The 24,632-nt window shown below is 54.0% G+C and overlaps 3 protein-coding genes across 3 annotated transcripts; all 3 read left to right on the forward strand.

Moving 5' to 3' along the window:
• The first annotated feature begins 3,846 nt into the window (after window positions 1–3,846).
• Window positions 3,847–6,840, forward strand: LOC124321486. Its single transcript, XM_046784232.1, has one exon. It carries the CDS (start codon window positions 3,847–3,849, stop codon window positions 6,838–6,840), a length of 2,994 nt encoding a protein of 997 aa, XP_046640188.1.
• Window positions 6,841–12,149: 5,309 nt separating this feature from the next.
• Window positions 12,150–14,363, forward strand: LOC124321502. Its single transcript, XM_046784233.1, has one exon. The coding sequence runs from the start codon at window positions 12,150–12,152 to the stop codon at window positions 14,361–14,363; it is 2,214 nt and encodes a 737-aa protein (XP_046640189.1).
• Window positions 14,364–14,387: 24 nt separating this feature from the next.
• Window positions 14,388–16,214, forward strand: LOC124321518 (uncharacterized protein K02A2.6-like). Its single transcript, XM_046784234.1, has one exon. The coding sequence runs from the start codon at window positions 14,388–14,390 to the stop codon at window positions 16,212–16,214; it is 1,827 nt and encodes a 608-aa protein (XP_046640190.1).
• Window positions 16,215–24,632: the final 8,418 nt, after the last annotated feature.

Here is a 24,632-nt window from a genome sequence, read left to right on the forward strand (position 1 = left end):
ATGCACGCCAGAGCACGCCAGTGCACGCCAGAGCACGCCAGTGCACGCCAGAGAACGCCAATTCAAACCAGAGCACGCCAGAGCACGCCAGTGCACGCCAGAGCACGCCAGTGCACGCCAGAGCACTCCAATTCACGCCAGAGCACGCCAGTTCACGCCAATTCAAACCAGAGCACGCCAGAGCACGCCAGTGCACGCCAGAGCACGCCAGTGCACGCCAGAGCACTCCAATTCACGCCAGAGCACGCCAGTTCACGCCAGAGCACGCCAGTGCACGCCAGAGCACGTCAATGCACGCCGGAGCACGCCAGTGCACTCCAGAGCACGCCAATTCACACCAGAGCACGCCAATTCAACCCAGAGCACGCCAGTGCACGCCAGAGCACGCCAGTGCACGCAAAAGCACGCCAGTGCACGCCAGAGCACGCCAGTGCACGTCAGAGCACGCCAGTGCACGCCAGAGTACGTCAATGCACGCCAGAGCACGCCAGTGCACGCAAGAGCACGCCAGTGCACGCCAGAGAACGCCAATTCACACCAGAGCACGCAGTGCACTCCAGAGCACGCCAGTACACGCCAATTCACACCAGAGCACGCCAATTCACACCAGAGCACGCCAGTGCACGCCAGAGCACGCCAGTGCACGCCAGAGCACGCCAGTGCACGCCAGAGCACGCCAGTGCACGCCAGAGCACGGTAGAGCACAACAGAGAACAGCTCAGCACTTGAACTTTCTATAATATTTTTTTCTTTTGTTAAAACAATTTTTTAATTACAGGATGTGTAAATAAATGTCCAATACACCATTTCAAGTCTATTGAATCAATAAATTTATAGAGCAAATTATGAACAAAAAGTTTTAGAAAAATGCACATCACAGCACTTGAATTTTTAAAAATTATTCAAGTTATTTGAGTTCTATTGTCGGGTAGTGGATTTCTATTGTCAAGCACTTGAGATCTGCATGCCAGAGCACGCCAGAGCACGCCAGTGCTCGCCAGAGCACGCCAGTGAACGCCAGAGCACAACAGTGCACGCCAGAGCACGCCAGTGTACGCTAGAGCACGCCAATTCACGCCAGAGCACGCCAGTGCACGCCAGTGCACGCCAGAGCACGGTAGAGCACAGCAGAGAACAGCTCAGCACTTGAAGTTGCTATAATATTTTTTCACTTGTTAAAACCATTTTTTAATTACAGGATGTGTAAATCAATGTCCAATACACCATTTCAAGTCTATTGAATCAATAAATTTATAGAGCAAATCATGAACAAAAAGTTTTAGAAAAACGCACATCACAGCACTTGAATTTTTAAAAATTATTCAAGTTATTTGAGTTCTATTGTTGGGTAGTGGATTTCTATTGTCAAGCACTTGAGTTCTGCATAGCAGAGCACGCCAGAGCACGCCAGTGCACGCCAGAGCACGCCAGTGAACGCCAGAGCACGCCAGTGCACGCCAGAGCACGCAAAATTCACGCCAGAGCACGCCAGTGCACGCCAGAGCACGCCAGTGCACGCCAGTGCACGCCAGAGCACGCCAGTGCACGCCAGTGCACGCCAGAGCACGTCAATGCACGCCAGAGCAAGCCAGTGCACGCCAGAGCACGTCAATGCACACCAGAGCACGCCAGTGCACGCAAAAGCACGCCAGTTTACGCCAGAGCACGCCAGTGCACGCCAGAGCACGCCAGTGCACGCCAGAGCACGCCAGTGCACGCCAGAGCACGTCAATGCACGCCAGAGCACGCCAGTGCATTCCAGAGCACGCCAGTACACGCCAATTCACACCAGAGCACGCCAATTCACACCAGAGCACGCCAGTGCACGCCAGAGAACGCCAGTGCACGCCAGAGCACGGTAGGGCACAACAGAGAACAGCTCACAACTTGAACTTTCTATAATATTTTTTTCTCTTGTTAAAACCATTTTTTAATTACAGGATGTGTAAATCAATGTCCAATACACCATTTCAAGTCTATTGAATCAATAAATTTATAGAGCAAATTATGAACAAAAAGTTTTAGAAAAACGCACATCACAGCACTTGAATTTTTAAAAATTATTCAAGTTATTTGAGTTCTATTGTCGGTTAGTGGATTTCTATTGTCAAGCACTTGAGTTCTGCATAGCAGAGCACGCCAGAGCACGCCAGTGCACGCCAGAGCACGCCAGTGCATTCCAGAGCATGCCAGTGCACGCCATAGCACGCCAGTGCACGCCAGAGCACGCCAGTGCACGCCAGAGCACTCCAATGCACGCCAGAGCACGCCAGTGCACGCCAGAGCACGTCAAATTACGCCAGAGCAAGCCAGTGCACGCCAGAGCACGTCAATGCACGCCAGAACACGCTAGTGCACGCCAGAGCACGCCAGTTCACTTCAGAGTATGCAAATGCAAACCAGAGCACGCCAGAGCACGCCAGTGTACGCCAGAGCACTCCAATTCAAACCAGAGCACGCCAGTTCACGCCAGAGCACGCCAGTGCACGCCAGTGCACGCCAGAGCACGCCAGTGCACGCCAGAGCACGCCAGTGCACGCCAGAGCACGCCAGTGCACGCCAGAGCACGCCAGAGCACTCCAATTCACACCAGAGCACGCCAGTTCACGCCAGAGCACGCCAGTTCACGCCAGAGCACGCCAGTGCACGCCAGAGCACGTCAATGCAAGCCAATGCACGCCAGAGCACGCCAGTGCACCCAGAGCACGCCAATTCACACCAGAGCACGCCAATTCACACCAAAGCACGCCAGTGCACGCCAGAGCACTGTAATGCACGCCAGAGCACGCCAGTGCACGCCAGAGCACGCCACAGCACGCCAGAGCACGCCAGTGGACGCCAGAGCACGCCAGTGCCCGCCAGAGCACGCCAGTGCACGCCAGTGCACGCCAGTGCAAGTCAGAGCACGTCAATGCACGCCAGAGCACGCCAGAGCACGCCAGTGCACGCCAGAGCACGGTAGAGCACAGCAGAGAACAGCTCAGCACTTGAAGTTGCTATAATATTTTTTCACTTTTTAAAACCATTTTTTAATTACAGGATGTGTAAATCAATGTCCAATACACCCTTTCAAGTCTATTGAATCAATTAATTTATAGAGCAAATCATGAACAAAAAATTTTAGAAAAACGCACATCACAGCACTTGAATTTTTAAAAATTATTCAAGTTATTCTAGTTCTATTGTTGGGTAGTGGATTTCTATTGTCAAGCACTTCAGTTCTGCATAGCAGAGCACGCCAGGGCACGCCAGTGCAGGCCAGAGCACTCCAATTCACACCAGAGCACGCCAGTGCACGCCAGTGCACGCCAGAGCACGCCAGTACACGCAAGAGCACGTCAATGCACGCCAGAGCACTCCAATTCACACCAATTCACACCAGAGCACGCCAGTGCACGCCAGAGCACGCCAGTACACGCAAGAGCACGTCAATGCACGCCAGAGCACGCCAGTGCACGCCAGAGCACGCCAGTTCACTTCAGAGTATGCAAATGCAAACCAGAGCACGCCAGAGCACGCCAGATATACTACCACCCGGTGGCGCCCTCACAGGTTGCACCTAAAAGTCAGTCCCGAACAACGGTTTTATTTTAGTTGTTTTAGTTCTGGTTTCATGTGATAGTTTGTTCCCAATTATTCGTGAGTGTGTCGTGCATCTGCCAAGCAAAGACTTAGTGTACTTACTTCGTCCGTGCTGGTAGTTTTTCGTTCAATTTGTCTGTGTTATTGTCGGCCATGACACTCCATTACTCTCGTTCAGATCTTTTGGCTCTGAGCCTGAGGCCTACCCCCAGGCTCATGCCTGGCAACTACAGAATTTTCAGAGACCTTTGTCTGCTTGTGAGAATGTCAACAAGCCGATCACGCCGAAAGAAAAAGAAACGATGTGAGAAGTTGCTTAGTGATACTGATGCCAAACTTTTCTTAGTAAATGCAAGGGACCTCCGCAATTTCTCTTCCTGCACTAAAATTACCCGTCTACTCGCTGCGTCTTGTCCTGACCTGCTGGCGGTAACTGAGACTTGGTTTACTGATGCTGCTGGCGACCATGACGCCAGGTCTGTCTGCCCGCGCGGCTACTCAGCAGTGCAGAAGCCTAGAAACCTGGTTCTAACGAAAAAGAAGAGTGGTGGTGGTTTGGCTCTCTTCCACAAAAACTCAGTCAAAGTGACAGTATTGTCTGAGTTCCCTGATTTTCTTTCTTTCGAGTGCCTTGACCTTAGTGTTGTGATCAAATCTACAAAAGTCCGTCTCATCGTCATCTACAGACCACCGGATAAATCACGCGCCCAATTCATTGAAGAATTCTCTTCTCTACTGGAATCTACAGTTTCAGTCTCCTCGAAGCTATTGATCACCGGAGATTTCAATCTTCATGTCGACGCTCCAATCACCGACGCGTATGCCAATCATTTTCTGACTCTCGTCGAGTCTTTTGGCTTGCAGCAACACGTGAACCAACCCACACACAACGATGATCACATTCTCGACTTGGTTCTCTCCCGTCAGTCGGAATCCCTGGTGAAATCCACTCACGTTGATGACAGCTTAGGTCGGAATATCTCTGATCACTCTGCTATCAAGTGTGTGCTCAACATCCGACCTCCCCGTTGGCCGACTAAGACCATCACCTTCAGGTCGTTCAAGTCCATTGACTTGGACGCTTTTCTCTTGGACATTGACTCTCTTCCGTTGGTACAGTCTCCATCCGACTCACTGGATGGCCTTGTCACCCAGTACAACGATGGCATCCGCTCCACTATCGATCAACATGCTCCTCTTCAGACGAAAACCATTGTTCTCCGTCCTTCTGCTCCTTGGAGATCCTTTGAAATCCGAGGCCTTAAAGCGATGGCACGATGGGCTGAGCGAATGTGGCAGGCTGCTAGGAGAAAACGCGACCCAGCCAGTGAACGATTCCACAAAGTCTACAGAAAACACCGATTAAAGTACTCTACTACTCTTGACGCCGCCAGAACCGATTCAGTTCGGGAACGTGTGTCTGACTGTGGTGGCGATATGCGCGCACTTTTTCAACTGGTTGGCGACTTAACTGGCTCATCCTCACCCCCGGTTCTTCCAGATCGTCCCTGCATGCAGGAAGTTGTCGACGACCTAAGCGAATTCTTCTCGTCTAAAATCTCTACAATACGATCGAATTTGGACCGTGTGGCTGAGTCTACCTCGTCTCACACACTTCAGCACGAGCAGTCCTTCCTTCAGCTACATGAAGAAAACGACCTGCTCAAGTTTCGATCTGTGTCCACTGCGGAGGTGTCCAAACTTATTGAATCTTCGCCAACGAAGTCGTGTTCCTTGGACCCACTACCAACTCAACTACTCAAGAAGTGCCTCGTGGTCCTAGTTAGACCAATAACCGACATCATCAACCTTTCCCTTTCTACTGGCGCTTTTCCTTCCAGTCTGAAACATGGCATCATCACGCCTCTCCTGAAAAAACCAACTCTTGACCGGAACGTACTAGGCAACTTTCGTCCAGTATCAAACCTTTCATTTCTTTCGAAACTGATCGAGAGAGCTGTTCTCATGTTGCTGACTGAACACTTGTCTAAGTTCCACCTACTTCCGGTACACCAATCAGCCTACAGAGCCAACCATTCAACTGAGACAGCCCTACTCTCCTTATTTGATGACCTTCTCACCACAGCAGATCAAAAAGACGCAAGCGCTCTTGTTCTTCTCGACCTGTCTGCGGCATTCGACACAATTGATCACCAAATACTGCTTGAGAGACTGTCCCACTGTTTCGGCCTTTCTAGCACCGCTGTCAACTGGTTCTCATCATACTTAAGCAATAGAACGCAGTCCGTCCATGTTGGTGCATATACATCTGCTAGCGTTCATCTTTTGTTTGGCGTAGCACAAGGCTCCGTACTCGGCGGCCCACTGTTCATCATGTACGTCACACCTTTTTCTGAGGCTACGAAAACTGAAGGCGTGCAAGTTAGTCAGTTTTCAGATGACAAGCAGGCACGCTCACGTTTCGCTCTCAAGGAGGATTTCTCCTCCCAGTCTCAGTGTCGCACCCGCCTTGGCTGCTGGTTTGAAAAGACCGACGCCTGGCTCACCATCAACCGCGTCCAGCTCAACATTCCTAAAAGCACAATAATCTACACATACAACCCCGGTAAAGGCTCCACAACTCGTCACATTGATTCAACCCCTCTCCAGATTGGATCGTCACTAGTCCAGCCGTCCACAACGGCTTGTAACCTTGGTGTCATCATTGATAGTCACCTGACAATGGAAGCCCAAGTCAAGAAGACCTGCAGAGCCGCCAACTTTCATCTCAGCAGGATAAACAAGATCCGTCGGTTTCTCGATTTTTCCTCTGTCAAATGTGTTGTGAATGCTTTAGTTCTTTCTCGCCTCGAATACTGCAATTCTCTCTATCTTAATCTTCCATCTTCTCTCTTGAAGCGCCTTCAGCGTGTCCAAAATGCAGCGGTTCGTACGATTTTTAATCTTCGAAAACGTGAACATGTGTCTATACACCGCCAATCTCTTCGCTGGCTTGAAATCGCTGACCGTGCTAAACTCAAAGTTGCCTGTCTCACTTTTCGCTGCCTTAATGGCTCAGCCCCTCCCTATCTTTCTGATCTCATCTCCTGCTATTCCCCAAGTCGTGAACTCCGCTCCGGCGATAAAAATCTTCTCATTTGCAAACCTTATCGTCTCACTCTATTCGGCAAACGAGCTTTCTCATGCGCCGCCCCTCTTCTCTGGAATAGTCTACCCGACCCTGTCAGACAAGCCCCGAACTTGAACACTTTTCGTTCTCTTGTAATTCGTCACCTTCTGTCCAAAAACTGTAACTAAGACACACTATTTATTTCCGTTGTATTCGTCGACTGTACCTATCTGCGTCATTTGACAATTCCTTAAAATGCGCGTTACAAATAAATCTAACCTAATCTAATCTAATCTAATCAGTGTACGCCAGAGCACGCCAGTGCACGCCAGAGCACGTCAATGCACACCAGAGCACGCAAGAGCACGCCAGTGCACGCCAGAGCACGGTAGAGCACAGCAGAGAACAGCTCAGCACTTGAAGTAGCTATAATATTTTTTTCACTTGTTAAAACCATTTTTTAATTACAGGATGTGTAAATCAATGTCCAATACACCATTTCAAGTCTATTGAATCAATAAATTTATAGAGCAAATCATGAACAAAAAGTTTTAGAAAAACGCACATCACAGCACTTGAATTTTTAAAAATTATTCAAGTTATTTGAGTTCTATTGTCGGGTAGTGGATTTCTATTGTCAAGCACTTGAGTTCTGCATAGAAGAGCACGCCAGTGCACGCCAGTGCACGCCAGAGCCCGCCAATTCACACCAGAGCATGCCAGTGCACGCCAAGTCACCCCAGAGCACGTCAATGCACGCCAGAGCACGCCAGTGCACGCCAGAGCACGTCAATGCACGCCAGAGCACGCCAGTGCACGCCAGAGCACGCCAATTCACCCAAGAGCATGCAAGTGCACGCCAGAGCAAGCCAGTGCACGCCAGAGCACGCCACTGCACGCCAGAGCACGCCAATTCACACCAGATCACGCCAGTGCACGCCAGAGCACGTCAATGCACGCTAGAGCACGCCAGTGCACGCCAGAGCACGCCAGTGCACGCCAGAGCACGCCAGTGCACGCCAGAGCACGCCAGTGCACGCCAGAGCACGTCAATGCACGCCAGAGCACGCCAGAGCACGGTAGAGCACAGCAGAGAACAGCTCAGCACTTGAAGTTGCTATAATATTTTTTTCACTTGTTAAAACCGTTTTTTAATTACAGGATGTGTAAATCAATGTCCAATACACCATTTCAAGTCTATTGAATCAATAAATTTATAGAGCAAATCATGAACATAAAGTTTTAGAAAAACGCCCATCACAGCACTTGAATTTTTAAAAATTATTCAAGTTATTTGAGTTCTATTGTCGGGTAGTGTATTTCTATTGTCAAGCACTTGAGTTCAGCATAGCAGAGCACGCCAGAGCACGCCAGAGCACGCCAGTGCACGCCAGTGCACGCCAGAGCACGCCAGTGCACGCCAGTGCACGCCAGAGCAAGCCAGAGCACGCCAGAGCACTTCAGTGCACGCCAGAGCACGCCAGTGCACGCCAGAGCACGTCAATGCACGCCAGAGCAAGCCAGTGCACGCCAGAGCACGTCAATGCACACCAGAGCACGCCAGTGCACGCAAAAGCACGCCAGTGCATGCCAGTGCACGCCAGTGCACGCCAGAGCAAGCCAGAGCACGCCAGAGCATTTCAGTGCACGCCAGAGCACTTCAGTGCACGCCAGAGCACGCCAGTGCACGCCAGAGCACGTCAATGCACGCCAGAGCACGCCAGTGCACGCCAGAGCACGCCAGTGCACGCCAGTGCAAGTCAGAGCACGTCAATGCACGCCAGAGCACGCCAGAGCACGCCAGTGCACGCCAGAGCACGGTAGAGCACAGCAGAGAACAGCTCAGCACTTGAAGTTGCTATAATATTTTTTCACTTTTTAAAACCATTTTTTAATTACAGGATGTGTAAATCAATGTCCAATACACCCTTTCAAGTCTATTGAATCAATAAATTTATAGAGCAAATCATGATCAAAAAATTTTAGAAAAACGCACATCACAGCACTTGAATTTTTAAAAATTATTCAAGTTATTTGAGTTCTATTGTTGGGTAGTTGATTTCTATTGTCAAGCACTTCAGTTCTGCATAGCAGAGCACGCCAGGGCACGCCAGTGCACGCCAGAGCACGCCAGTGCACGCCAGTGCATGTCAGAGCACGCCAGAGCACGCCATTTCACACCAGAGCACGCCAGTGCACGCCACAGCACGCCAGAGCACGCCAGTGCACGCCAGTGCACGCCAGTGCACGCCAGAGCAAGCCAGAGCACGCCAGAGCACTTCAGTGCACGCCAGAGCACGCCAGTGCACGCCAGAGCACGCCAGTGCACGCCAGAGCACGCCAGTGCACGCCAGAGCACGCCAGTGCACGCCAGAGCACGTCAATGCACGCCAGAGCAAGCCAGTGCACGCCAGAGCACGTCAATGCACACCAGAGCACGCCAGTGCACGCAAAAGCACGCCAGTGCATGCCAGAGCACGCCAGTGCACGCCAGAGCACTTCAGTGCACGCCAGAGCACGTCAATGCACGATAGAGCACGCCATTGCACGACAGAGCACGCCAGTGCACGCAAGAATACCCCAATTCAAACTAGAGCAAGCCAGAGCACGCCAGTGCACGCCAGAGCACTCCAATTTACACCAGAGCACGCCAGTGCACGCCAGAGCACGCCAGTTCACGCCAGAGCATGCCAGTGCACGCCAGAGCACGTCAATGCACGTCAGATTACACCAGTGCACTCCATTGCACGCCAGTACACGCAAGAGCACGCCAATTCACACCACAGCACGCCAATTAACAACAGAGCACGCCAGTGCACGCCAGAGCACGTCAATGCACGCCAGAGCACGCCAGTGACCGCCAGAGCACTCCAGTGCACGCCAGAGCAAGCTATTGCACGCCAGAGCACGCCAGTGCACGCCAGTGCACGCCAAAGCACGCCAGTGCACGCCAGTGCACGCCAGTGCATGCCAGAGCACGCCAGTGCACGCCAGTGCACGCCAGAGCACGCCACTGCACTCCAGAGCAATTCAATGCACGCCAGAGCACGCCAATTCACACCAGAGCACGCCAGTGCACGCCAGAGCACGCCAATTCACACCAGAGCACGCCAGTGCACGCAAAGGCACGTCAATGCACGCCAGAGCACGCCAGAGAAATTCAATGCACGCCAGAGCACGCCAGTGCACGCCAAAGCCCGCCAGTGCACGCCAGAGCACGCCAGAGCACGCCAAAGCACGCCAGAGCACGCCAGTGCACGCCAGAGCACGCCAGTGCACGTCAGAGCACGCCAGTGCCCGCCAGAGCACGCCAGTGCCCGCCAGATTACGCCAGTGCCCGCCAGTGCACGCCAGTGCACGCCACTGCACTCCAGAGCACGCCAGTGCACGCCAGAGCAATTCAATGCACGCCAGAGCACGCCAATTCACACCAGAGCACGCCAGTGCACGCCAGAGCACGCCAATTCACACCAAAGCACGCCAGTGCACGCAAGAGCACGTCAATGCACTCTAGAGCACGCCAGTGCACGCCAGAGCACGCCAGTGCACGCCAGAGCACGCCAGTGCACGCCAGAGCACGCCATTGCAAGCCAATTCACACCAGAGCACGCCAGTGCACGCCACAGCACGCCAGAGCACGCCAGTGCACGCCAGAGCACGTCAATGCACGCCAGAGAAAGCCAGAGCAAGCCAGAGCACGCCAGAGCACGCCAGTGCACGCCAGAGCACGGTAGAGCACAGCAGAGAACAGCTCAGCACTTGAAGTTGCTATAATATTTTTTTCACTTGTTAAAACCATTTTTTAATTACAAGATGTGTAAATCAATGTCCAATACACCATTTCAAGTCTATTTAATCAATAAATTTATAGAGCAAATCATGAACAAAAAGTTTTAGAAAAAGGTATATTGTTTTGTATCCCTCCGCTAGATGGGAGCGCGGAAGCGGCTTCCGGCGGTGAGAGTGTGACGACGGCCCATCGAAGCCCTTCAGTTTCAGTTTACGCTTTGTACAAGGCACTTGCAGTTCTTGAGACCTAGAATACATTTGTTTCTTCTTACAAAGTCTCGTCGAACGTAACATGGCGCAGTTGGTCAAACTTGCCTTTTAGGACCCTCGACTCGATAAAATTCTGTGCGAATTCCCCCAGTGTGGCTTTAATTTAACGCCAAAATTCACTTGGTTCGTTTCTCGCCTAGCTGTGTGGAAGCCGCCATCTTGTCTCCTTTGTTCTGGCTAGATTTCTCGCGTGGCGCCGCCATCTTAGCCATTGTAGGACAGAGACATTCGCTTTTCGGTCCATCATTGCATATTTACTGATTCACACATCAATTGGAGGTGGTCCCGAATTTAATATTCATGGTCGTAGCTCTTTGAGCCATTTCGTCCGGAATATTGTGGGCAACTCATTGATCGTTGGCTAATTTTGTTTCCCCACGGGCTCACATTTAGCTTGCCCCGCTTTACAGTGTCATTGACGCCGGTCCCGATTTAATATTCATGGTCGTAGCTCTTTGAGCCATTTCGTCCGGAATATTGTGGGCCGCTCACTAATTCGTTGGCAGATTGTGTCTCTGATTCCATGCCCCGCAGTCGCAACAGCGAGTTGAGCCGAGAGCTACGACGCTCCATGCTGGAGGAGAGACAGCTAGCTGCAACAATCGAACGCGAGTTAGCAAGACAACGCAGACGGGTCGTGCATCAGGAACCATATCGGCAAGTGGCATTTCGCCAAGCCGTCCCACCCACGCCCCGAGAGACTGAGGCTCCACCAGTCGTCATACGTCAGTCCGGAATACCAACCCCAGCTGGTCACTGATTCCGTGCCGCCCCCTCCTCTACGGGCGGATGAGCCTACTGCACAGCGCCCAGGAATAGCAACTTTCGCTCACGACGCCGGTGCAGTCGCACATAGCCTAGCCACGGCCAGACGCATCCCATCCATCCACCCAGAAGAAGAGCCGGCCGAAGACGTCCTGCAACTCGAAATTGACGAAGAGTCCACAGTCAACGAATAACTTCGTGCATGAATCACGAGTATAATTTGCGCACGCGCCAACCACGTCATCGTAGCTCTTCCCGGCCCCCTCGCGTTCGTTCCGGCCGCACAATGGCGACCGCACAGGATGCTCTCGACGCGGTGACGGCAGTGGGAAACCGAATCGATCTGATGGAAGCAGGCCACACCAATATAACGACGCAGCTGGCAAATATCACGCAACAATTGGCGAATCTGATCGGCGCCCCACCACCTCCTGTTGGCGGCGGCGGCGGTGGCGGCGGCGGAGGTGGCGGCGGTGGCGGCGGCGGAGGTGGATTAGTCGTTCCACCAATCGCGGCTAATCAAAGACGACGAATTGATCCATCGGGCCTGGAGAAATTGCAGGGCGATGTAAGGCTACCTCAATTACGGACGTGGCGTAACCGATGGAACGATTTTTGCCAATTAAACCAATTAGCGACGTACCCGGCTAATGAACAGACGGCGGCTCTACGAATGGCTCTGGATCCATCCATGCAGCAAGTGGTGGAGGTGGCTCTGCATATTTTACCCACGACGCTACTAACACCCGATGAAATCTTAGACCAAATTGCAGACTACGTGCGGGCCAAACGAAATATTGCCCTCGATAGAGTGGCGTTCGAAGAATGCCACCAATCCAACACGGAATCTTTTGAAGATTTTTACATCCGGCTGCGGAGGTTAGCAGACGCGGCAGATCTCTGCGCAACTTGTGTCGACGCTCGAGTGGCCACCCGGATTATGGCGGGAATCCGCGACACAGAAACGAAAAGGAAACTTCTAGCACTTACACCATTCCCTTCAGCTCAACAGGCGATCAATATGTGTAGGAGCGAGGAAGCGGCGAGGATGAATGAACGTTCTTTAAGCAATCAGTCGTCAATCAACCACGTGCGTTCACACCAGCGTAACGACGCAACTGCAGCATCGTGTGGCTCATGCGGTCGCAACATTCATCGCCCCGGAGAAGCTTGTCCGGCAACCGGAAAAACATGTCATAATTGCGGAGGAAGTAATCATTTTTCCCCGCGCTGTCCAAAACCCCGGAGAAGTAGTAATACAGGCCAGAGTGGAGGCGGCACCGGCAAGAGTGAGGGGGCGCAACCTGGTTCCGGTGGTAGCAGAACGGGCGGATTCCCATCTGGACCACGCACGAAAGGAAAAATCGGTCGAATCGTTGTCGGATCGATCCGGAATCCTCGTCGATGGCGGCGGGCACCCACCATTTCTCTCCGCGTCTTAGACGAAAAAGGCCAGTTCCTTTCGACCATCGACAAAGTCATACCGGATGGCGGAGCGGAAGTGTCTGTCGGCGGCCTAGATATTTTAACGGCTATTGGTATGACAGAGAAGGACTTAGACACATCATTATTCGACTTGGTAATGGCCGATAAAACGACGCCACTACTTGTGATCGGGCAGGTCACCATTGTGACGGAATATGAAGGCACTACCACCACTCTTACCATAGTCATCAGTCCAGAAATATCGGGCCTATTAATCTCTTGGTATGACTGCATATCACTCGGTATTTTAAACGCCGACTATCCTAAGCCTGTCCGCTACGCCCACATCAACTCCACGCCAGTGAAGGAGTCACACCAGGAGGCAGCACCACCGTCGTCCATTCCGGAATCGATCGCGGGCGATCCAACGGAAGAACAGAAGAACCGCATGGAACAGGCTTTCCTCGAGGAATTTTCGGATGTGTTCGATCAAAACGAGGAGCTCGGCTGCATGGAAGGCCCACCGATGGTCATCAAGCTAAAAGATGACGCGGTGCCTTATTATGTTAATGGCGCACGGCCCATTCCGTTTGCCGACCGCCCACAATTCAAGAAAAAGCTTGATGAATTAGTGGACAAGAAAATCATCATCCCCGTCACCGAACCGTCCGACTGGGTGGCACCACTGGTCGTGATGCGTAAACCAGATTCATCTATACGTGTGTGCATGGACCTCACTAAACTCAACCATCATGTCCAAAGACCCACTCATCCGACACGCACACCTCGCGACGCGGTGGCAGAGATCGATGGCCAGGCAAGATTTTTCTCTACCTTCGACGTGACAAATGGTTATTTTCAAATTCCTCTTCATCCGGATAGCCAACACTTGACTACATTCATGACGCCCTGGGGGCGGTACAAGTTTTTACGCGCTCCAATGGGCCTATGCAGCTCTAGTGATGAATATAATAGACGCGCAGATCTCGCCTTTGCACAGGTAACTAATACGGTCCGCGTCGTCGACGATATTCTTCGATTCGACTCCAATTTTGCCGACCATGTGAAAGGAGTGCGAGCGGTCTTGACCGCGGCAAGGAACGCAAACATCACTCTAAGTCCCAAGAAATTTAAGTTCGCCCAACCGAAGGTACAATGGGTGGGATATCAGATCCAACACGGAGGTATCGCCGTTGATCCGGAAAAACTCAAAGCCATCTCCGAATTTCCTCGCCCAACGAACATCACAGAACTCCGTTCCTTCATGGGATTAGTAGAACAACTCGCGGGATTTTCTGTGGACGTAGCAACGGCCAAAGGACCGTTACGCTTCTTGCTGAGTTCGAAAAATCTCTACGAATGGACAACAGACCACGAAAACGCGTTCTCGGCAGTTAAAGCAGCATTGAGCGCCCCGCTCGTCCTCGCCCATTTCAACCCGGAGTTAGAAATGGCCCTTTAAGTCGACGCTTCACGTAAAAACGGAATGGGTTACGCGCTGCTCCAACGTCACGACACTGTGTGGAAACTGGTCGACGCAAATTCACGATGGTGTACCGATACGGAGTCAAGATACGCCATCGTCGAACTCGAGCTGGCGGCAGTCGAATGGGCAATGAGGAAATGTAGATTATACCTTCTTGGCCTCCCCATATTTACGCTCATGGTCGACCACCAGGCTCTTGTAACCATTCTCGACCGTTATACACTAGACGCAGTCGACAACCCCAAGTTACAACGCTTAAAGGAGCGTCTCACACCGTATGTGTTCAACACGGTATGGCAAAAGGGAAAGGACCATGCCATACCCGACGCACTATCGCGCGCTCCTGTAAACGATCCGGAACCAGACGACGACGAGACGAACAAGGATGTTCAGCTTTTTTCACGGCAAGCGACGCTTCGGCGAATAGCCGCGGTCGGGGCCGTCACACCGACAACAGAAGACGAGGAGGAAATTACGGATGAGCCAGATCATCTGGCGGACCCAGTGTTGGAAAAACTCAAGATAGCTGCGTCGAACGACGCTTCCTATTCCGCCCTTATCCAGGCCATTGAAACGAGATTCACCACTAGACGGGATTTAATGGCGCCAGCCGCTCATCAATTTTGGAAAATCCGCGACGAGCTGTCGGTGGACGACGGACTGGTTCTCTTCGGCTGCCGGATTGTTATCCCGCAAAATTACCGACGCGACGTCCTTCTAAATTTACATGCGGCTCACCAAGGGATCGTCCGCATGAAGCGGCGAGCCCGCCAAACCGTATACTGGCCAGGATTGAGCAACGACATCGTCGCGTTTGTTGATAATTGCCAGGTATGTCAAGAACTTCAGCCGTCCCAACAACAAGAGCCCTTACTACGCGACGCTTTACCTGAGCGCGTCTTCGAGGAGGTATCGGCGGATTTGTTCGAATCGGGGCGACTGCATGTTCTCGTGTATACGGACCGCTTATCCGGATGGCCGGTGATCCACCGATGGTATCATGCCCCTTCAGCCAGAGAATTGATTCAAGCGATCACAGAAAATTTTGTCGATCTCGGGGTTCCCATCCGTATACGCACCGACGGCGGCCCTCAGTTTGGAGCCGGAGCATTCCAGCAAGCGCTACAGAAATGGGGGGTAGTGTGGGGAAATTCATCTCCATACTACGCGCAGAGTAACGGTCACGCAGAGGCGGCAGTCGACGCTATGAAGCGGCTCGTTTTGAAAATCGCACCCGCAGGAGACCTCACATCCGACGCATTCATGCAAGGTCTTCTTGAATTCCGTAATACGCCCCGCGAAAACGGAATGTCCCCGGCGGAGATGGTGTTCGGAAGCCAGCTACGTTCGATATTGCCAGCCCATCGCACTTCTTTTGCTCCACGCTGGAAGGACATCATGAACGCACGAGACCGTCAACAGGCCTTGGATGGCGGGGTGAAAAAGCGTTACGACGAACGGGCACGCCCGCTTTCACCACTGACCATCGGTTCTCACGTACGAATCCAAGATCCCCATTCCTTGCTATGGGATAGAGCTGGTCAAATCGTCAGTATCGGGAAATACCGGTCATATCGAGTAAAATTTGCAAGCGGAAGTGTATTGTGGCGAAACCGACGCCACCTTCGCCCGTTATTATCCGACGACAAGGACGAGCAACAGATTCCTGGCATCGAAGGAGACGCAACGACGCCGCCAGCCGTCAGCAACGTCGACGGATTACCAGAAACAGCAGCTAGCCAGACAAGACCGGAACCCGTTCCGGTACCGACCCAACCACGACGGAGCGGGAGGATTCGACGGCCTCGGCTGATGATAGACGTGTAGGACAGTCCCCGCCTCAACAGGCCTATATTATGTTCCCATAGTGTGTAATCAGTTTTTTTTATTCCCTTTCACTTACGTTCCCGTATTATGCAATCAGTTTTTTTTTCCCGTTAATTCCATTTTGTGTGTTAAGCGGCGCCGTTCGTTTGTTATTTATGTGGATGTCGCCGCTTGGAAAGGGTTGTTATGTATCCCTCCGCTAGATGGGAGCGCGGAAGCGGCTTCCGGCGGTGAGAGTGTGACGACGGCCCATCGAAGCCCTTCAGTTTCAGTTTACGCTTTCTACAAGGCACTTGCAGTTCTTGAGACCTAGAATACATTTGTTTCTTCTTACAAAGTCTCGTCGAACGTAACACACATCACAGCACTTGAATTTTTAAAAATTATTCAAGTTATTTGAGTTCTATTGTCGTTTAGTGGATTTCTATTGTCAAGCACTTGAGTTCTGCATAGCAGAGCACGCCAGAGCACGCCAGAGCACGCCAGATCACGCCAGATCACTCCAGTGCACGCCAGAGCACGCCAGAGCACGCCATTGCACGAAAATTCACACCAGAGCACGCCAGTGCACGCCAGAGCACGTCAATGCACGCCAGAGCACGCCAGTGCACGCCAGTGCATGCCAGTGCACGCCAGAGCACGCCAATTCACACCGGAGCACGCCAGTGCACGCCAGAGCACGCCAATTCACACCAGAGCACGCCAGTGCACGCCAGAGCACGCCAGTGCACGCACGAGCATGTCAATGCACGCCAGAGCTTGCCAGTGCACGCCAGAGCACGCCAATTCACACCAGAGCACGTCAATGCACGACAGAGCACGCCAGTGCACGCCAGAGCACGCAAGTGCACGCCAGAGCACGCCAATTCACACCAGTGCACGCACGAGCACGTCAATGCACCCCAGAGCATGCCAGTGCACGCCAGAGCACGCTTATTCACACCAGAGCACGTCAATGCACGCCAGAGCACGCCAGTGCACACCAGAGCACACCAGTGCACGCCAGAGCAATTCAATGCACGCCAGAGCACGCCAGTGCACGCCAGAGCACGCCAGTGCACGCCAGAGCACGCCAGTGCACGCAAGAGCACGCAAGCGAACGCAATCGCACGCCAAAGCACGCCAGTGCACAGCAATCATCAATCACAGCACTTGAATTTTTAAAAATTATTCAAGTTATTTGAGTTCTATTGTCGGGTAGTGGATTTCTATTGTCAAGCACTTGAGTTCTGCATAGCAGAGCACGCCAGAGCACGACAGAGAACGCCAGTGCACGCCAGAGCACGTCAATGCACGCCAGAGCACGCCAGTGCACGCCAGAGCACGCCAGAGCACGCCAGTTTACGCCAGTGCACGCCAATTCACACCAGAGCATGCCAGTGCACGCCAGAGCACGCCAGAGCACGCCAATTCACACCAGAGCACGCCAGTGCACGCACGAGTACGTCAATGCACGCCAGAGCATGCCAGTGCACGCCAGAGCACGCCAGTGCACGCCAGAGCACGCCAATTCACACCAGTGCACGCACGAGCACGTCAATGCACGCCAGAGCATGCCAGTGCACGCCAGAGCACGCTAATTCACACCAGAGCACGTCAATGAACGCCAGAGCACGCCAGTGCACACCAGAGCACGCCAGTGCACGCCAGAGCAATTCAATGCACGCCAGAGCACGCCAGTGCACGCCAGAGCACGCCAGTGCACGCAAGAGCACGCAAGCGCACGCAAGCTCACGTCAAAGTACGCCAGTGCACAGCAATCATCAATCACAGCACTTGAATTTTTAAAAATTATTCAAGTTATTTGAGTTCTATTGTCGGGTAGTGGATTTCTATTCTCAAGCACTTGAGTTCTGCATAGCAGAGCACGCCAGAGCACGACAGAGAACGCCAGTGCACGCAAGAGCACGTCAATGCACGCCAGAGCACGCCAGTACACGCAAGAGCACGTCAATGCACGCCAGAGCACGCCAGTGCACGCCAGTGCACGCCAGAGCACGCCAGTTCACGCCAGTGCACGCCAATTCACACCAGAGCACGCCAGTGCACGCAAGAGCACGCCAGTTTACGCCAGTGCACGCCAATTCACACGAGAGCACGCCAGAGCACGCAAGTGCACGCCAGTGCACGCCAATTCACACCAGAGCACGCCAGTGCACGCCAGAGCAGCCAGTGCACGCCAGAGCACGCCAGTGCACGCCAGAGCACGCCAGTGCACGCCAGAGCACGCCAGTGCACGCCAGAGCACGCCAATTCACACCAGAGCACGCCAGTGCACGCCAGAGCACGCCAATTCACACCAGAGCACGCCAGTGCACGCCAGAGCACGCCAGTGCACGCAAGAGCATGTCAATGCACGCCAGAGCATGCCAGTGCACGCCAGAGCACGCCAATTCACACCAGAGCACTTCAATGCACGCCAGAGCACGCCAGTGCACGCCAGAGCACGACAGTGCACGCCAGAGCACGCCAGTGCACGCCAGAGCACGCCAGTGCACGCCAGAGCACGCCAATTCACACCAGTGCACGCACGAGCACGTCAATGCACCCCAGAGCATGCCAGTGCACGCCAGAGCACGCTAATTCACACCAGAGCACGTCAATGCATGCCAGAGCACGCCAGTGCACACCAGAGCACGCCAGTGCACGCCAGAGCAATTCAATGCACGCCAGAGCACACCAGTGCACGCCAGAGCACGCCAGTGCACGCAAGAGCACGCAAGCGCACGCAAGCGCACGCCAAAGCACGCCAGTGCACAGCAATCATCAATCACAGCACTTGAATTTTTAAAAATTATTCAAGTTATTTGAGTTCTATTGTCGGGTAGTGGATTTCTATTGTCAAGCACTTGAGTTCTGCATAGCAGAGCACGCCAGAGCACGACAGAGAACGCCAGTGCACGCAAGAGCACGTTAATGCACGCCAGAGCACGCCAGTGCACGCCAGAGCACGTCAATGCACGCCAGAGCACGCCAGTGCACGCCAGAGCACGTCAGTGCACGCCAGAGCACGCCAGTGCACGCCAGTGCACGCCAATTCAAACCAGAGCACGCCAGTGCACGCCAGAGCACGCCAGAGCACGCCAGTTTACGCCAGTGCACGCCAATTCACACCAGAGCACGCCAGTTCACGCCAGAGCACGCCAGAGCACGCCAGTGCACGCCAGTGCACGCCAATTCACACCAGAGCACGCCAGTGCACGCCAGAGCACGCCAGAGCACGCCAGTGCACGCCAGAACACGTCAATGCACGCCAGAGCAAGCCAGAGAAAGCCAGAGCACGCCAGAGCACGCCAGTGCACGCCAGAGCACGGTAGAGCACAGCAGAGAACAGCTCAGCACTTGAAGTTGCTATAATATTTTTTTCACTTGTTAAAACCATTTTTTAATTACAGGATGTTTAAATCAATGTCCAATACACCATTTCAAGTCTATTTAATCAATAAATTTATAGAGCAAATCATGAACAAAGAGTTTCAGAAAAACGCACATCACAGCACTTGAATTTTTAAAAATTATTCAAGTTATTTGAGTTCTATTGTCGGGTAGTGGATTTCTATTGTCAAGCACTTGAGTTCTGCATAGCAGGGCACGCCAGAGCAACACAGAGCACGCCAGAGCACGCCAGTGCACGCCAGAGCACTCCAGTGCACGCCAGAGAACGCCAGTGCACGCACGAGCACGTCAATGCACGCCAGAGCACGCCAGTGCACGCCAGTGCACGCCAATTCACACCAGAGCACGCCAGTGCACGCCAGAGCACGCCAATTCACACCAGAGAACGCCAGTGCACGCCAGAGCACGCCAATTAACACCAGAGCACGCCAGTACACGCACGAGTACGTCAATGCACGCCAGAGCATGCCAGTGCACGCCAGAGCACGCCATTGCACGCCATTGCACGCCATATCACACCAGAGCACGTCAATGCACGCCAGAGCACGCCAATTCACACCAGAGCACGCCAGAGCACCCCAGTGCACGCCAGAGCACGTCAATGCACGCCAGAGCACGCCAGAGCACGCCAGTGCACGCCAGTGCACGCCAGAGCACGCCAGTGCACGCCAGAGCACGCCAGTGCACGCGAGAGCACGCCAGTGCACGCCAGAGCACGCCAATTCACACCAGTGCAAGCACGAGCACGTCAATGCACGCCAAGCATACCAGTGCACGCCAGAGCACGCTAATTCACACCAGAGCACGTCAATGCACGCCAGAGCACGCCAGTGCACGCCAGAGAAATTCAATGCACGCCAGAGCACGCCAGTGCACGCCAGAGCACGCCAGTGCACGCAAGAGCACGCCAGTGCACGCAAGAGCACGCAAGCGCACGCAAGCGCACGCCAAAGTACGCCAGAGCACGCCAATTCACACCAGTGCACGCACGAGCATGTCAATGCACGCCAGAGAATGCCAGTGCACGCCAGTGCACTCTAATTCACACCAGAGCACGTCAATGCAGGCCAGAGCACGCAAGTGCACGCCAGAGCACGCCAGTGCACGCCAGAGCACGCCAATTCACACCAGAGTACGCCAGTGCACGCCAGAGCACGCCAATTCACACCAGAGCACGCCAGTGCACGCCAGAGCACGCCAGTGCACGCAAGAGCATTTCAATGCACGCCAGAGCATGCCAGTGCACGCCAGAGCACGCCAATTCACACCAGAGCACGTCAATGCACGCCAGAGCACGCCAGTGGACGCCAGAGCACGCCAGTGCACGCCAGAGCACGCCAGTGCACGCCAGAGCACGCCAATTCACACCAGTGCACGCACGATCACGTCAATGCACCCCAGAGCATGCCAGTGCACGCCAGAGCACGCTAATTCACACCAGAGCACGTCAATGCATGCCAGAGCACGCCAGTGCACACCAGAGCACGCCAGTGCACGCCAGAGCAATTCAATGCACGCCAGAGCACGCCAGTGCACGCAAGAGCACGCAAGCGCACGCAAGCGCACGCCAAAGCACGCCAGTGCACAGCAATCATCAATCACAGCACTTGAATTTTTAAAAATTATTCAAGTTATTTGAGTTCTAATGTCGGGTAGTGGATTTCTATTGTCAAGCACTTGAGTTTTGCATAGCAGAGCACGCCAGAGCACGACAGAGAACGCCAGTGCACGCAAGAGCACGTCAATGCACGCCAGAGCACGCCAGTGCACGCAAGAGCACGTCAATGCACGGCAGAGACGCCAGTGCACGCCAGAGCACGCCAGTGCACGCCAGTGCACGCCAATTCACACCAGAGCACGCCAGTGCACGCCAGAGCACGCTAGAGCACGCCAGTTTACACCAGTGCACGCCAATTCATACCAGAGCACGCCAGTGCACGCCAGTGCACGCCAATTCACACCAGAGCACGCCAGTGCACGCCAGAGCACGCCAGAGCATGCCAGTGCACGCCAGAACACGTCAATGCACGCCAGAGCACGCCAGTGCACGCCAGAGCACGGTAGAGCACAGCAGAGAACAGCTCAGCACTTGAAATTGCTATAATATTTTTTTCACTTGTTAAAACCATTTTTTAATTACAGGATGTTTAAATCAATGTCCAATACACCATTTCAAGTCTATTTAATCAATAAATTTATAGAGAAAATCATGAACAAAAAGTTTGAGAAAAACGCACATCACAGCACTTGAATTTTAAAAATTATTCAAGTTATTTGAGTTCTATTGTCGGGTAGTGGATTTCTATTGTCAAGCACTTGAGTCATAGAAGAGCACGCCAGAGCAAGACAGAGCACGCCAGAGCACGCCAGTGCACGCCAGAGCACTCCAGTGCACGCCAGAGAACGCCAGTGAACGCACGAGCACGTCAATGCACGCCAGAGCACGCAAGTGCAAGCCAGAGCACGCCAGTGCACGCCAGAGCACGCCAGTGCACGCCAGTGCACGCCAGAGCACGCCAATTCACACCAGAGAACGCCAGTGCACGCCAGAGCACGCCAATTCACACCAGAGCACGCCAGTACACGCACGAGTACGTCAATGCACGCCAGAGCATGCCAGTGCACGCCAGAGCACGCCATTGCACGCCAGAGCACGCCAATTCACACCAGAGCACGTCAATGCACGCCAGAGCACGCCAGTGCACGCCAGAGCACGTCAATTCACACCAGAGCACGCCAGAGCACGCCAGAGCACGTCAATGCACGCCAGAGCACGCCAGAGCACGCCAGTGCACGCCAGATCACGCCATTGCACGCCAGTGCACTTCAAAGCACGCCAGTGCACGCCAGAGCACGCCAGAGCACGCCAGTGCACGCCAGATCACGCCATTGCACGCCAGATCACGCCATTGCACGCCATTGCACGCCAGAGCACGCCAATTCACACCAGAGCACGTCAATGCACGCCAGAGCACGCCAGTGCACGCCAGAGCACGTCAATGCACGCCAGAGCACGCCAGTGCACGCCAGAGCACGCCAGTGCACGCCAGAGCACGCCAGTGCACGCCAGAGCACGCCAATTCACACCAGTGCACGCACGAGCACGTCAATGCACGCCAGAGCATGCCAGTGCATGCCAGAGCACGCTAATTCACACCAGAGCACGTCAATGCACGCCAGAGCACGCCAGTGCACGCCAGAGCACGCCAGTGCACGCCAGAGCAATTCAATGCACGCCAGAGCACGCCAGTGCACGCAAGAGCACGCAAGAGCACGCAAGCGCACGCAAGCGCACGCCAAAGTACGCCAGTGCACAGCAATCATCAATCACAGCACTTGAATTTTTAAAAATTATTCAAGCTATTTGAGTTCTATTGTCGGGTAGTGGATTTGTATTGTCAAGCACTTGAGTTCTGCATAGAAGAGCACGCCAGTGCACGCCAGTGCACGCCAGAGCACGCCAATGCACGCCAGTGCACGCCAGTGCACGCCAGAGCACGCCAATTCACACCAGAGCATGCCAGTGCACGCCAGTGCACGCCAGAGCACGCCAATTCACCCCAGAGCACGTCAATGCACGCCAGAGCACGCCAGTGCACGCCAGAGCACGTCAATGCACGCAAGAGCATGCCAGTGCACGCCAGAGCACGCCAATTCACACCAGAGCACGTCAATGCACGCCAGAGAACGCCAATGCACGCCAGAGCACGCCAGTGCACGCCAGAGCATATCAATGCACGCCAGAGCATGCCAGTGCACGCCAGAGCACGCCAATTCACACCAGAGCACGTCAATGCACGCCAGAGCACGCCAGTGCACGCCAGAGCACGCCAGTGCACGCCAGAGCACGCCAGTGCACGCCAGAGCACGCCAGTGCACGCCAGAGCACGCCAATTCACACCAATGCACGCACGAGCACGTCAATGCACCCCAGAGCATGCCAGTGCACGCCAGAGCACGCTAATTCACACCAGAGCACGTCAATGCACGCCAGAGCACGCCAGTGCACACCAGAGCACGCCAGTGCACGCCAGAGCAATGCAATGCACGCCAGAGCACGCCAGTGCACGCCAGAGCACGCCAGTGCACGCCAGTGCACGCAAGAGCACGCAAGCGCACGCAAGCGCACGCCAAAGCATGCCAGTGCACAGCAATCATCAATCACAGCACTTGAATTTTTAAAAATTATTCAAGTTATTTGAGTTCTATTGTCGGGTAGTGGATTTCTATTGTCAAGCACTTGAGTTCTGCATAGCAGAGCACGCCAGAGCACGACAGAGAACGCCAGTGCACGCAAGAGCACGTCAATGCACGCCAGAGCACGCCAGTGCACGCAAGAGCACGTCAATGTACGCCGGAGCACGCCAGTGCACGCCAGAGCACGTCAGTGCACGCCAGAGCACGTCAGTGAACGCCAGTGCACGCCAATTCACACCAGAGCACGCCAAAGCACGCCAGTGCACGCCAGTGCACGCCAATTCACACCAGAGCACGCCAGTGCACGCCAAAGCACGCCAGAGCACGCCAGAGCACGCCAGTGCACGCCAGTGCACGCCTATTCACACCAGAGCACGCCAGTGCACGCCAGAGCACGCCAGAGCACGCCAGTGCACGCCAGAACACGTCAATGCACGGCAGAGCACGCCAGTGCACGCCAGTGCACGCCAGAGCACGCCAGTGCACGCCAGAGCACACCAGTGCACGCCAGAGCACGTCAATTCACACCAGAGCACGCCAGTGCACGCCAGAGCACGCCAATTCACACCAGAGCACGCCAGTGCACGCACGAGTACTTCAATGCACGCCAGAGCACGCCAGTGCACGCCAGAGTACGTCAATGCACGCCAGAGCACGCCAGAGCACGCCAGTGCACGCCAGAGCACGCCAGTGCACGCCAGAGCACACCAGTGCACGCCAGAGCACGTCAATTCACACCAGTGCACGCCAGTGCACGCCAGAGCAATTCAATGCACGCCAGAGCACGCCAGTGCACGCCAGAGCACGCCAGTGCACGCAAGAGCA

Source organism: Daphnia pulicaria, chromosome 1, assembly GCF_021234035.1.
Source record: "Daphnia pulicaria isolate SC F1-1A chromosome 1, SC_F0-13Bv2, whole genome shotgun sequence".
In the NCBI taxonomy this organism is placed as follows: Eukaryota; Metazoa; Arthropoda; class Branchiopoda; order Diplostraca; family Daphniidae; genus Daphnia; species Daphnia pulicaria.